Source organism: Phodopus roborovskii, unplaced genomic scaffold, assembly GCF_943737965.1.
Source record: "Phodopus roborovskii unplaced genomic scaffold, PHOROB, whole genome shotgun sequence".
In the NCBI taxonomy this organism is placed as follows: domain Eukaryota; kingdom Metazoa; phylum Chordata; class Mammalia; order Rodentia; family Cricetidae; genus Phodopus; species Phodopus roborovskii.
Window position 1 is genome coordinate 4,674,248 of NW_026126598.1, and position 15,272 is coordinate 4,689,519.

The 15,272-nt window shown below is 49.8% G+C and overlaps 1 protein-coding gene across 1 annotated transcript in view; it reads left to right on the plus strand.

Annotated features, from left to right (window-relative positions):
* Adgrd1 (adhesion G protein-coupled receptor D1) overlaps positions 1-15,272 on the plus strand; it is a 109,849-nt gene that overhangs the window by 41,761 nt on the left and 52,816 nt on the right. Inside the window, exons 12-14 of the mRNA XM_051205021.1 lie at positions 173-283; positions 1,684-1,759; positions 2,018-2,159. Of these exons, the coding sequence (XP_051060978.1) occupies positions 173-283; positions 1,684-1,759; positions 2,018-2,159 (329 nt within the window). The remainder of the gene's footprint in view (positions 1-172; positions 284-1,683; positions 1,760-2,017; positions 2,160-15,272) is intronic.

Here is a 15,272-nt window from a genome sequence, read left to right on the forward strand (position 1 = left end):
ACCCATGAACACACATATGTGTTCTTGGTCATCCTTTTGGAGGCAAGTCCTCTCCCCTAAGAGTTGCCTTGGTTTAAGAAACAAAGAATAGTGACACACACACAGGTTCCTCAGCCTGTTTCTTGCAGCCAGTGAGCCCGCTGACCCCATTTTACTATGTCCACTTCTGCAGATTTCTCCGTGGCCAAGGTCCTTCCCCCAGCACTGAGTGTCCCTCACTATAGGTTCCCAGCCCACGGGCACAGCTACATTGAGATTCCAAGAGAGGCCCTTCACAGCAAAGGTGAGTGTATATGGTTGCTCAGGCTTTCAGGTGGTACAGTCTGGGTGGCTGCCCTCCCTGATGGAGCTGCCCCAAAGGAGGCTCTGATGCAAAGCACACCTTAACACCTCATTCTGCAACACACTGTAGACTGAGCTTGGACTTGGAGTGGGGCTCTGCAAATCTATGTTCCCATGAATCTGACCTACCACACAGAATACTGTGTGTCCCCTAATCTGCTCATCTCCCGGTGAGTTGAATGTGAGTAGATGGGGCACCTCCTCTCCTTGTTCAAGGTAGCCATGGATAGGTATGTCTATATAGAAGACCCAGAAACTATCCCAGAACAGGCCCAAGTCAAGTCTCATTATGAAGGAGTAGCCAAGGGCACCTGATGGATAAGGCCCAGGTGATTCTGGCCATATCTAGATGGCATCCGTCCCTCTTGTGTTCAGTCACAGTTGAAGATTGCTGTAGCTCCTCACTGTAGAGGGCCTAGACAGAGGCACATCCCAGCCCCTTCCCCAGCAAGGACCCAATTTTTGGTCTGGAGGAGATTTGCCTATGATATTCATCTTCTCCTGGAAAATATTCAATGTATCCTGCTCTCAGGAGAGAGGCACCACCTAGCATCCTTGAGTAGGGTCTTATCCTCCCAGGTTCCACTGCGCAGACATATTAGAAATAGCTCACATTTCCAGAATGGCAGAGGCCATGTTCTCAACACTTATTGACAACCAACCCAGATTCTGTGGTTAGAACCCCAGCTTATCCACTGCTGGCTGTGTGGCCTTGGGCAAGTTGCTGTGCCAGGGCAATAAAAATACCTGTTTTGTGATATTGTTTCAGACCTTACAAGGCAAAGTGTGTATAAATCACTGTGCCTGGCATGTAGTGAGTCGTGAGTTGACAGCAGGGAGAGTTCAGAGAATCAGCCAATGACTGCTGAGTGATCTCACACCCCTGGAATGAAAAAAAAAAGAGCTGAGTATGCAGTTCTCACTGCAATAAGGGGCTGGGGGCCCATTGCAGCCATCTGGGTGTGTGCTAGTCTGCAGTGTGCTGGGTCTGCAGAGACCTGCCTCTGAGTATTAGCACACTCATCCTACAGACTGAGACACACTGCCAGGCAGCTCATGGAGAGCCCCCTGGCCCTGAGCCTCTATGGTATCTATGGCCTTAGCACCTGTGTCTGGAGTGGGTATAGGGGACAGGGCAGGAGGTCATTGTCCCAGCCGAGCACAGGACTAGCCTCAGTTTCTATGCTTCTGTAAATTTCATTGTCCTGTGGCTCTTCCCCCTCCCACCCCCACCCTAAGTCAGTGAGTTACTGCCTTCAGCCGTCCTGTGTGTACGGTTTTGCACACTTCCTGCTGGAAACTGGAGTGTTGATGGGTGTCTGACCTCTGCTTTGTCCTCAGCCTGGACCACGATTGTCGGCCTTCTCTACCACTCCATGCACTATTACCTGAACAACATCCCCCCAGCCAGCACAAAGTGAGTGTTGTATAGTGGTGGGTGAGATGTGTGGGTATGTTCTTGTTTCTTGGGTGGCCAACCACGATGACACCCTATGCTGGCACACACATACAGGGTGGAACTGAGGTACAGAATTGAGATGTTTAGCAGCAAAGGCCGCTTCCAGATGCAGGATCAAATGCTGGTCTCAGAATTCTTGGCTTCAAGGTCACAGTCTAGCTGCACGACATCCCTCCACCCCTGTTTGTAACCCATTTCCACTCATTTATTTCCAAGGATTACTGAGGCTGTGAACTGCAGAGATTGCCTGCTTTCTGTCGCCAGCCGCCTGATCTCCCTGGAGGTGTCCCCACCACCCACTCTGTCCCAGAACCTATCGGGCTCTCCTCTGATCACCGTCCATCTCAGGCACAAACTGGTGAGTGGCAAGCATTCCCCTTTGCTGACCCTGGATATGGTTTGCTGCCTGTGATGTTCAGTGGAGAGCCTTTCATGGGCCTGGTCCTTGAGTCCATCTCCTTGCAATTTTGTTCTTGAACCACATGGCTGAGCTTTGCCAATGACACATGGGCTGATGGTGAGTGAAGAGGCCTCTGGGGCCTTCCATGGCTCTTCAAGGCAAGTGCAGCCCTTGTGGGTATATGCCTCTGGCTTGTGGCAATCTTTTGCTTGGAGTAGAGGGACAGCTGTCCCAGTGTCACTCGGCAGGCACGGCAGTGTTAGCAAGGTGCAGAGCTGAGCTCTTTCATGCACCGACCGCTTCAGAGCTTGAGAGAGACAGCCCTGTGCTTTGGGTTTGGAGGGATTAGCTGTTTGTCCTGATAACGGTTCATCCGTGCTGAGATTCTCTTACCTGTAGGCAAGAATGGCAGAGATGGGAGCTGATGAGCTTCCAAGGTGCTTATGTGGGTGTGTGCACACGTCGACAGGCATCCTCTTCCTGTGCATCTCTCAAAGGCTTGCAGCTGGCACCTAGCATCTTGAGGGTGATGCTAAGCACACAGTAGGGGGTCACTGAGGCCTTGGGTGAGGCTCCTGGAGAAGGAACTCCTGGGTGACAGCGGATAGCACAAGGCCAGGTGGAGGCACGTTGGAAAACACAGAGATGCTCTCTGGAGGCAGGAGGGTGGGACAAGAGCCACTGAGGGCAGAGGGCAGGCAAGCCAGCTCAGAACCAGAGCTTCATGCTATCCACATACCCAGGAGAGCACACCTGTTTGTGTGCATCTGGTTATGCATGCACGTGGTCCCCGAATGCACTCCGGCTGGTGGGAACTAAGAGATTTAAAATGTAAAACATGAGTTTATTTCCATCCCTGTGTCCTGGTGTCCTTTCCTCTTTCCCTTGCGAAGGGAGACACTCCTGCTCTTTCTGTTTTGTGCTGGAAGTGTCTCTAGGCTAGTCCCTGAAACCCCAGCTTTGCCAGCTGCACGGGGCTGCTTGGCCCCACCCCTGATCTCAGGGCTCCCAGCATTCAACAGCCTCCTCTGAGAATTTTGGTTTTGTTATGTATAACACAGCAGTGGGGTCCGCCCAGTGCTCTGGAAAGTGTGTATGTACCTGCAAATAGACTCCTCTCTGCTAATAGACCCTTCCATCTTGCTTTCTCTTTCTGGGAGAAAGCTCTCAGATCATACCCCGATGGGGTGACAGTGACAGACTGTAGCCCCCCTCTCCACCCCATCTCATTTGGGGATCATGCGTTTGTGTGTGTGACTCGATTCTGAAGATGTGATTTCTAAGCGGTCAAGGACAAACTAACAGAGTCCTAAGGGCTTATTGTCCCACCAAGGTCTCATGGGGCACTGCAGAAATAGTGAAAACCAGAGTTCACCACCCAAAGCTGCACCCTGCCCAGCAGAGCTGACTCCCCTTGTGGGTGCAGGAAGCAGATGTAAGCTGCTGCCCAGCTCGCTGGAATGTTCGGGATGAGACAGCAGGAGGGCTGGACCCCTGCCTGCATGCATGTGCAACTGGCCCTGTTAGAAAGGAGATGATGGCTTCTGGGGGAGGGGGCAAGGCTTCTTAGGAGGTGGTGGAGAGCTGCAGAGCGACTTGAGTGAGGCTGGCTGTTCTCGACTGACTCTAAGTAAGACAGTAGTGGTGGGTCACTGAGACAGCTCAGCAGACCCGGGCAGCTGCCACCAGACAACCTGAATTCGATGCCTGGGACTCACATGGTGGAAGGACCTAACTAACTCCTGCAAGTTATCCTTTAACACACGCACGCACGCACGCACGAACGCAAGCAAGCACGCACGCGCGCGCGCGCACACACACACACACACACACACACACACACACACACACACACACACACACTCTATTCTGCAGACTTGTAGGCCACAGCCAGGGGAATCAGCCAGCCTGAGATGAGATGGGGGGTAGCCTCCCATTGCAGTGGAATTACAGGTCCTGCCTGCCCTCCCAGGGCTGTTGGTGTCTGTCTTGTGGAAGACTCTACATTTTCTTTCTTTCTTTCTTTCTTTCTTTCTTTCTTTTTTTTTTTTTTTTTTTTTTTTTTGTCTTTTGTGAAGTTCTGGGAAGGTGCCAATTTGCAAACCAGAGGTGGGGGGGTGGAAAGGGAAGGGTAGGCTAAGGCACATTCCTGGCTTAATGGCTGGTTGCTAGAGTTATTTTTAACAAAGAGTTTGAATGAGGGATTGTGCCTTAAAGAGAGATGGAGAGGAATTTTTATCCCACTGGAAGAGAACAGTAATTAAAGACAGTCTTAACTGAGTGTCCTCAAGAGTTCGGGTTTTTTTGGGGGGGGGGCGTTGTAGCTATTTGTGTGTGTGTGTTGTTTCCTTTTTTGGGGGGGGGTGTGAAGGTTCCTGCTGTCCTTCTGAGGATGCTGAGGAGGGCTACTGCAGCTGTATGGACCAGTTCCTGCGACATGCTCTCTGTTACCCAGGGGAATGAACAGAGGGAGCTTGGGGGTGGGGCTTCAACATTGTCTCCCCAACTGCATCCATGAAGCATGGAGCAGGGGTCACAGCAACGTCTTCTAACACCCAAGGTTGGGGTTCCAGGCTGAGGGGTCCTCTCTTCTTGTCATGGACTATGGTTGATATGGGCTCCCCAGGATCTTGAGGGTGCAGGCACCTGTCCAAGTTTACTTTCTATTGCTGTGATAAACACCATGGCCACAAGCAACTTGGGGAGGAAAGGGTTTATTTGGTGTACATGTCCTGATCCCTGTTTATTGTGAAGGGACGTGGGGGCAGGGACAGAGGCCATGCAAGGACAGCTGCTGTTCAGACTCAGGTTCAGCTAACTTCCTTCTGTCTCCTTGGACTACCTACCCAGAAGTGGCCTTGGCACTCCAACATCAACCTATACCTGATGTCTCCATCAGATTAGCCTGAGACATTTTCTCAGTTGAGGTCCCCTCTTTCCAGATAACCCTGGTTGTATCTAATTGACAACAGCATCCACCAAACCTAAAAGCAAAACCCTAGCCATCATAGTACACCACTAGACCTGTCCTGGAGGCTCCTGAACAGGTGTCTGCTGAGTTCTAGGGCTGAAGGGTGGGTATAGCACAGGCCTCCCAGCCCATATCATCTCAAACCTGATGAAAAGCTCTGGGACCTAGGGTTGCATCACTCTGAATGGGCTAAATTCCGTCCACCATCCTGGATGCTCAGGATGCAGAGGATAAATGAGCCAAGAAGGTTCTGAATCAGGCCAGTGTTTGGAGCTGCCCTTCTGCAGACAGATGGCCTGCCCAGACTGCAGGGATATCTGCTATGCTATATCTTAGGTCATTGCACCATCTTTCTTGGCTCTGTCCCCAAGGCTGACTGTTTTATTCAATGATCCCCTCTAAGTGTGCCAGAAGCTAAGCTTTCTCTTGGAGTGTTATTCTGGGTCCTGGGAGCCCTTCTCTATGCAAAGTAGTATGTACTACCTCCTAGGATGCTGGGATTGTAGTGATAGAAGTAGATGCCAAAGATTGCTGATCATGTGACAGTTCTCCAGTCTAGTACTCCCATGGAGCTAGAAGTTTTGTCTGCATGGCCCACTCAGGCATGGGATCCAGATGCTGCCTAATCTTTTCATAGCAACTGACCTCTCTGCTGGAACAGCTGTGGCCTCTTGACTCAGCAAGATGCTGCAGGGATGTGGGGATTTGTGGGCACTGTTGATAAACTGTAGGGCATCCTGCAATATCTGTAGCCTTTATTCTGTCAATGCCTGGAGCAGAATCCCTGTGACAACCAAATACATCTCCAGAAGTTGACAAGAATGCCTTGGGAGATTCCCAGTTGAGAATCCCATATGTCATTGCTGTAGTAACATCTAGATTATTGCCATTGCTATATAATATTCCATTGTATGGGCATCTTATCCTTTATCTCCTGGGTATGCTTGGGTTGTTTTCCACTTTAGATTATTAAGCACAGTCACTTTTCTGTTTCTTAAAGAACAGCATTTAAAAACCAATGGTTTACAGTTATTATGTTGCTATGATATGTTGTAAATGATAAAAGGTCTTTTTTTAAAAAAAATACATACATCTGTGTATGTACTTGTTCATATGCTGTGGGGTATGTACAGAGGTCAGAGGACAACTTGTAGGAGTCAGTTCTCTCCTTCTACCATTTGAGTTTGGAACTTAGGTCGACAGGTTTTGGGGAAAGCACCTGTACTCACTAAGCCATCTTGGTGCCAGGAGAAGAAAACTCTTGTTGTAATGTAAGCAAAGCATTTTCATCTCTTCCTGTGGTGCTCTGCCTGAGACTGGTAGCTCCTCTCTGCAGACTGTGCTGTGCTGTGGCTTGTTTAAAAAATCCATCTACAATGAATGTTGAGCTCTGATAGACTTCCTACAGGGCTTTGTAGATACCAGGACACATACACAGACTACTGGGAATGAGTGGAGGCCAGCCATGCTGTCTTTCTCAGTTTTTGGTTCAATCTGTCTGAATGTCCAGGCCAGTTGCCATAAACTCTCTTCCACGGCTGCATCATAGCCCACACCCTGCCTCCCACTGTTGTGTTTGGCTTTTTCTAGTCTCAACGATAACAGACAAAGCTGTGATGAACTGCCATGTGCCTACTCAACTCTCTTTCTACGATAACGTCTTGGAAGTAGAATCGTTTGGTTAAATGGCCACGGATTTTTGTCATTTCTAGCTTGCTTGGGATGTTTAAGACAAGTATGGGTTTATGTTCAGGGGGAGACTAAATCTGTGAGCTTGGAGGTGTTTTGGTCAGGGCTTCTATTGCTGCAACGAAACACCATTGGCTAAAAGGCAAATCATGGAGGAAAGGGTTTATTTGGCTTATACTTCAGCATTGCTGTTCATCACTGAGGGAACTCAAACAGGGCAGGATCCTGGAGGCAGGAGCTGATGCAGAGGCCATGATGACCAGCTGTTTACTGGCTTGCTTCTCATGACTTTCCCAACCTACCTTCTTATAGAACCCAGGACCAGCAGCCCAGGGATGGTGCCATGTACAAAAGGCTGGACCTTCCCCTATTGATCACTAAATGGAAAAAATGCCTTACGACTGGATCTCAAGGAGGCATTTTATCAGCTGAAGCTCCTTCCTGTAATGATTCCATAGCCTGCGTCAAGTTTACTACTCAGTACAGGGGTTAGGATAATTCAGAGCAAACTTCTTGACTCCCCTCTGAAAAGCATGTATTAGGGCAGGTGACACCCTCCCAGGAAGGCACCCCGTCTGTGTGAGTACCACCTCCTTCACCAAGTTGACACACTCTTGAGATCACCCCAAGCCAAGTGGCAGAAGGTAGCCAGTGTCCGGATGCCCATTCCATGCACAGCCCCATCCCAGTGTGTGCTGTGTAGGGATCATGGCTAGGCTAGGATGATCCAGACCTACCTGATATGTGCTTACTTCTGTTGGGCATGAGCCTGGGAATGTTGTTGCTGGTGCTGGGGCAAGTGTGTGTATGTGTGCGTGCGTGCGTGCGTGCGTGTGTGTGTGTGTGTGTGTGTGTGTGTGTGTGTGAGAGAGAGAGAGAGAGAGAGAGAGAGAGAGAGAGAGAGAGAGAGAGAGAGAGAGAGAGAGAGATCAGTGAACAGCACCAGTAACTGATCACATTTCCCTAAGTGGCTGCCATTCCAAACCCCCATGGATATACCTGTCAATCATGTATGAGACTGGCAATCTTCTCTGGGCTGGCCATCCAGGGGTCTTGGGTTGCCTCGTTCTGGCTTCCATTTGTTTTCTCTATAACATTGGTGACCTTTTTATGTGTTTATTGGGCATTCTCATACTCTCTCTATATATATAGAAAGAATCTACCCCATTTTCTCATCTAGTTGCTGCTTTTGTTTCCCTATCGATTTTCAGTTCTTGGCCCATCTCGATGTGAGGCATTTGTACCACAAACTCCTTCGGCTGAGCCTGGCCCTTTTGCTCTCAGGGTGTCTGTTGATGAGTGGCTGCTTTAAATTTTCATGCAAGCCCATTTATCAAGCTCCCGACTTGAGCTTTGTGCCTCTTGGTGTCCCGGTCAAGGAATCTCATCTGACTGGAGGTCACAGGGAAGCTGTGATGCCGCCTGAAGCAGCCACGGCTCGCTTCCATTAAGTTCTGTGGTTGTTGTCTAATTGTGTCAGTGTGTGATGAGGTAGGGCCAAGATTTATTTTCCCCACAGGTATGCCCAATTTACTAGGCTCCACCTGTTGGCAAGATAAACCTTTGCCTGAGGGGGCTGTGCTGCCTTCCCCATCCATCTAACTGGCTGTTTCTATCCCCCTAACTTTAGTGGCTTTAGCATAAAGCCGTGCTAACCCTCACACTTCGCATGGGCTGCGGATGGCAGAATCTACATCTTAACGACTGATGTTCGATGCCGAAGCGCCTTCAGAAGGATTCTAAGATCAGCGCTGTCACCACCGGGGCTCGTTAGCCTGCTTCTCACTTAGCTCTAAACTCTGATGGGCAAAACTTACATCTGCTTGTTTCTGTTTGAGTTCCTTTGATTGCTGGCAACGCTGAGCGCCCTTCCCTGAGTGACTTGGCCATCTGCATTTTTCTTTCAGATCATGCATTCGTGCCTGATTTTGGGGGGGGGGGAGATATGCTGTTTGCTTCGTTACTGACTTCAAAGATCCCTCGTCATCTTGCAGATAGCTCATTGCCTGCTGCAATCCACCATAGCTGTGTTTTATTTTGTCAATTTTTTTTTGCCTTGTGCAAGTTAAAGAGTTCTATATTGTCAAGGGTGTCAACTGTTTCCTCTAGGAAGACATCTCAGCTCCCCACAGTCACTGTGACAAATCCACATAAACCCAGTGGCTTGGAACAACATAGCTTTATTATCTGAGAGTCCCGGAGAGCTGATGTGCAAAATCAGTCTCCTTGTGCTAAACTCCAGGTGTCAGAGGCCCAGAAGGACAACTCCTTTCATGAGACACGCTCAGCTCCACCCCTCTACACCATTCTACAGACCAGTCCTTCCATCACTGCCACCCTCGTCTCCACTTCTGACCCTGTTACCTCCCTCTCACAAGGACTGCATGATCACTTTGGACCACCTGAGTGATCCAGGGTACTCTTCCATCTCAGGACCCTTGATTGAAAGGCACTGGCATAGAGCCTTTGCCATATGGACACACACACACACACAAACACATTGGGGATGGACACCTTAGGCAGACAGTCACAGCCCTTTTTAGAGAAGATGGCCACTGTGTGGGCTGGCAGACTCTTCTTCCTTCACCCACTTGGTGGCTGAGGCTCTTTTGTGTTCAAGTCTTTCTTCTGTGGGTGGCAAGATACTCAAAGGTCAGAGAGATGTTATGGGTGTCCCTCCCACCCCCCATAGAGAAGCTAGTGTAGGGTTTCCCTCACTGTGCATCAGGGCACTGAAGGATGCTGGTCAATAGCAAAAGTCATTTGGCTTCCTTCTAGGGATCATCTCTGGAGACTGCACAGGGAGGCAACTCTTAGCATCTTAGCATGCCTCAAAAGGCGTTGCCTTCTTCTACTTCCAGCCCTGCCTATGTAGGACTAGGCAACTGACTAAGCATCTTGGTGACATGCCACTGGGGTGGCAAACCTGTGAGTGGCCTGAATGTCTTCCAGTGTTTGGCTGTAGGACTTTGGCAATGGTGACTCACAGAAGGGGGTGTCCACCACTTCCCAAGTGCCCTCTGAAACTTCCTAAGAGGCAGACATGAACCAGGCCCTACCCTTGAGGACAGACAGCTTCCCAGGGCCCTATGGAAGCCCCCAAGTGGTGAGAGAAAACCTTCATTGCCAGCAGGAGTTGGAAACTCATAGTATAGCTTTGCAGAGAAGCCCACAGTTTACCCTGCCTGGGCAGTGTGTATTCTCCCAAGTCCCCAGCATGTGTCAGCTGATGCAATCTGACACCAACTTTGGAAATTCTAGGCCCTGGTTGTAGCTCACTCTGGCGGTCTTATTCAAATAACCCATGGTTGATGTGTCACCTTTTATGGGGGGGGAGGCAGTTGTAGTGGGTTGTGTTCTCCAGAAGGGGCCTTTTCATTGCACTTGGCTATCGTGTGAGTCTTTTGCAATCAGAGGCCCATTGTAGGTTTTCTCCCCAACATGTTGGAAGATACCGAGTGATGTCTTTAAATCACTAGGGGTTTCATTATCTTGAAGGAGATAATGGGACCCTGTTCTCTTTCTCTTTCTCTCTTTTAACTTCTGGCCATGAGGTGAATAGGTAGGTTTGCTTTGCCATGCATTCTTTGTTGTTGCCATCTGGCATCTCAACAGAGACCAAAGCAATGGGTGCTCCCGCATCAGTGGACAGGGACTTAGACTAGTAGGAACTCAAAACAGCCCTTTGTTGGGGTTTGCATGATTTGTAGTAGCACAAACTGAGCGCAGAGCCTGGGGCAGCAGCAAGATAGTGGGGGTTTAGAAATGGTTTGTACTGACAGGGCCTCAAGGCCTCTCCCAACTCCAGCTCCAGCTGAGAGACCACAGATTCACCAAAGTTGTTTATTTTAGCAACTCATACCTGCCCAGTGTTCACCTCTCTTAAACCAAGACATCACAACACTATGAGCAGACTCCAAGGTTATCTCTGCCTGAACAGATGTCTAGAGCCTCTAGTGGGCAAGTCATTAGCCGGCATCACTACACAGCCTGCTCTCTGTCTTGCATGGTGTAAGGGTGCCTAGAGTGAGCTAGGTAGATCTGAGTACACCTGGCTTCCCATTTTTTATGGATGGGGGGTGGGGCATGTGGTAAGGTGTAGTATGGGATTGTTCATGTCTTTTTCTTTAGCTGTCAGTCAGGCTCACTGATGTATGAGTGTCCAGACAGGTAGCTCTCAGTGTAGAAGGAACACACATCCCTTCTGCCAGAGTTGACTGGTGACACATAGACTAATCTCAGGGTGGGGACACAGTGGTCTCTGGGACTGTGAACAGGGAGAATCCAGCCAGAGCCACTCAGGTGCATCTTCCGTGGGCCCATTTCCAAAACTGCTGCATCATGTGGGCACTGGGTGAGGAAGGAAGCCAGATCCAGGGTGTGCCTGGGTGTCAGTATGGCTTGCTCTGTCTCCCAGGCAGGGCAACCCTACACCCTGCCAATACTGCTGCATAAGAAAACTTCTAGCCTCATCTGAGTCCCATGCCCCATCTTCCATCCTTACCTTGGTCTCTGCCATCTCTCTAATAAGACAGCCACACACCCTAGCTCTTTCTGACTTGACCCTACTTTCAACTCAGTACCCAGAGGACTATTTAAGATGTAGCTGGAGAGATGACTTAGTGCTTAAGAATACTTGCTGCTCTTGCAGAGGACCAGGGTTCAGTTCCCATAACCCACGTGGCATCTAACAACTACCTGTAACTCCAGAGCCAGGTGATCTGACGCCCCCTTTTGGCCTCTGCAGGCCCTGCAGTCATGCGGCATACACATGGACCAAAACACTCATTGTGCACAAAAAAAAAAAAAGTAGAAATGAACGAATCTTCAATGTGCTCTAAAAACTCTCAGCCATGTCTTTAAAACCTTTTCCTGTGTCCTGTACACCCCCAGCCTTCAGTCACTACAGCCTCCTCCTGGCCCTTCCTCACACAAAGCAAGGTCTTTTGTTTCATTTTTTTTCCTCTTGAATGGAGTGCTCTTCCTCAGGCCCCTGCATGGCTACCACCTTTGCAGATTCTGTCCCACATCCTCTAAAAACTAGCCACACACCCTATCATTCCTGCACAGAGGTGCACACAATCCTATTTGTATGATTTTTGTTGTTGTTGCTGTCTTCTCTGGTAGAAAACAGCTTCAGAGAGAGAGAGAGAGAGACAGAGAGAGGGAGAGAGGGAGGAAGGGAAAGAGGGAGGGAGGGAGGGAGGGAGGGAAAGAACATCCTCTAGGATCTCTACCAATATCTGCTGACTGGATAAATGAATGAAAGAAGACATTAGGAACAGTGGCCCTGAGCCATATGCACAGCTAGGTTAGGGTGAGTCAGGATATCTACTCTGGGGTCAGGAGCTCTGGGGACAGTGGCTCTTTCTGAGGCTCTTTCTTCACCAACTGGCCTTGACAACACAAGACTGTGCCTGGATGTGTTTGCATATCCAGACCTCATACCCTGGTTTAACATGGCGGTGTTTTCTTCCTGTTTGCTGTTGAGCCTCCTCCTTGGCCTTGGGAAGCTGTAATAGTGTTGCCATCCTCTTTCCCATATATATATGGGAAAGGTCCTGGAAGAGGTACATCCAGTCACCTCTCCATGCACTGCGAACCCTCCCCATCTCCCTTTAACACCCCAGTGGGGTGGGGGCAAGCCCTCCCCGAACCCTTATACAGCATGGCTGTTACGAGTAGGGTCCCCCCCCTCCCCGCTGGCCTAGACCCACCGTGGCACCAGCCCCAAATAACACACAGAGATGCTGTATTTGATATAAAGCTGTTGGCCAGTTACTAGTTTCTTATTGGCTATCTCTGTCTTAATTATTAACCCATTTCTATTAATCTAAGTATTTCCACATGGTCTCATCTTACCGGGGAGTGGGGCCGGTGTCTGGTCTCCCCAGTCTCTCCATGTTGACTCCTCCCTACTACTTCCTCAAATCCTCTTGTCTCCTAGTCCAGCCTATCTTGTTTTCCTATTGGCCAACAGTGCTTTATTCATTAACAAATAAGAGAAATATATTTACAGAATGACATCTCCCATCACATGGCCATCTCTTATCCAGTGCCCACACCCCACTCCCCTCCTTAGCCATGATGCTTTCTTTCACACACAGGCACCTTTCCTGCTCACCTACTGTCCAGGTTCCACTGACTCTCATCGCCCTCTAGGTGCTGGTGAGACTTCCCTGCCATGTCCCTTCCTCAGGACACCCATGTTCTCTGCATGGTCCCTGATGTTCCTGTGAGGCTGTATCTGTACATTTGAACATGTGGGGCATGCCAGGCGTCTCATGTGGCACACAGTAGGAGCTGGCATTGTGGAGGAAACACCCTGTTTCTGACAGCTAGTCAGTTGGGGGTATCAGGTCCAAAGCATGGAACCTGCAAGACTCTTGGAAGGCAGCCTTGACCTCTGCTCTGTGCTCTTCAAATGAGCTCGGCTGCACTCTCTTTCTGCATGTTCAGCCAAGGCTTAAGCCTCCAGTTCTCCACCAAGCCACATTCTCTTTGCTGTGCCTAGATGATGGCACAGTGGCAATCACCAGCCCCACAGCCGGATGCTCACTTAGTTGTTCTAAGACTGGACAATGGAGAAGCCACAGGAGGCAGAGGCTGCAACAGCGGCTATTGTTATGTCCCAGAGAAACGTATTATAACAATGCTAATGGGGGTCAAAACAAAAGGAGAAAAATCCGCCCACTTCTCTAGGTCTGGGTCTAGCTCCACAGATGTCTAATGCACACAGAGGGTGACGTGGTGGGAATCACAATGTAGATGAGATCTGTTTCCTTGGCTAATTATTTTCACCAGCTCCACAAAAGCAAACTGGTCTCTGGGAGATTTATTCACACAGAAATCACTGTGGAGGGAAGCGGCAGCACAAGGATCTTGTTTATCTGTCTTTTTATTTTTTACAAAACGGTTTTGGATTTTATATATGGGAAGGTAGGAGTCACACGTGCCATGGCCCTCCTGTGGAGGTCAGGGGACACCTTTTGGGAGTTGTCTCTTTCCACCAAGTGGGTCCTGGGGATTGAACTCAAATTGTCAGGCTTAGCAGCAAGTGCCTTGATCTGCCCAGCCATCACCCCAGTCCCACATTTGAGTTTGAAAGATGACTTGGTATCCATGGCCTAGGACCCGGCTCAGTCAGGCGCACTCTCTTTTTGCTAGACACCTACAGCAGGCACCTGGATCACCAGAGCCACAAGTCACCCAGGAGCTGTGGGTCTTGCAGATATGTGAGTGGAATCTCCAGCCCTCCCTCTGCCTGAGCCACACATTGTGGTTTCTGTCCCAGCTATTAGAACATGTGGAGATGAGGAGATAAATCAATAAGTCTTTGTCAACCGTTCCAATGGCTAGCACTGTAGACGACCTGGCTTCATGGTCACAATGACAAACCACCCACAGGTGCTGGGTATGTTTATCCAGCCAGTTGAGATTCCTGCAGCCTCCCAGCACTGTTCATCACCTGTCTGTCACATTGCTGGGTACCTGCTCTTGCGTGTGGCCGCTCAGGGCTACTTCTCCAGAGAGGAGCCAGGATGTTGGTGACACCAGGTCCCCCCCCACCCCGCCCCAGTAGGCATGTTGTTTTTCTTCCTGCACAGAGGCCCATGCTAGGGGCAGAAATCGAATATTTGCTTTCTGGAGTGGATGTGGCAGGTGCAGTACCCAGGGTCAGTCCTCGAAGTGGCCTGGTATATGAGAACCTCTTACCATTAACACCCCTTACCCCCTCCATGGAGCAGAAGTGATGGAGAGACCACTTTCCTAAGTCAAGAATATACCTAAGAGCTGAAGGTGACCAGTAAACTGGCCTTGACAGTGGGATTAGAAGAAAACAAATCTGAGCTCTATCCTCACCCCACCCCCCAGTTCTCCAGTTCCCACCCTATCTTCTGATTGCTGACTGTGCATGTAACACTGGCTGATTTTTAAACATCTCAGTGCATACGTGCCTATGTATACACAGGAATGGGGCTCAGGCTGGCCTCCAGGGGCAAGCACTAGCCTCATGGTGAGGAGTCCCGGGGATCTGTGCTTGCTTGCTTCTTGCAGACTCATGGGGAAAGTTGAAAGGACTGCACAGAATGCAAGACACTGGACAACTGCAGGAATAGCCAGGCTGTATCTCTCAGAATGTTCCCTGTAATGTGACCCGTGTCCCCAGACCATGGGACCAGACCCACATTGCCCAAATAAGGTCCCCAGAAAAGGGCAACAGGTGCTGGTAGGCAGAAGCATTTTTGGAATGGTAGCTGTTCCTCTCTGGGTAATGGTGAGGAAGGACCACCAGCCTGGTAATTCTGGCATGGTGAGAACTAGCCCCAGAAAGGCCCCCCTGCCCAAAGCCCCTCCTCGCCAGCCTTCTGGAACCTCCTGGAAACAGCTTCACTTTGACCACCTGCTTC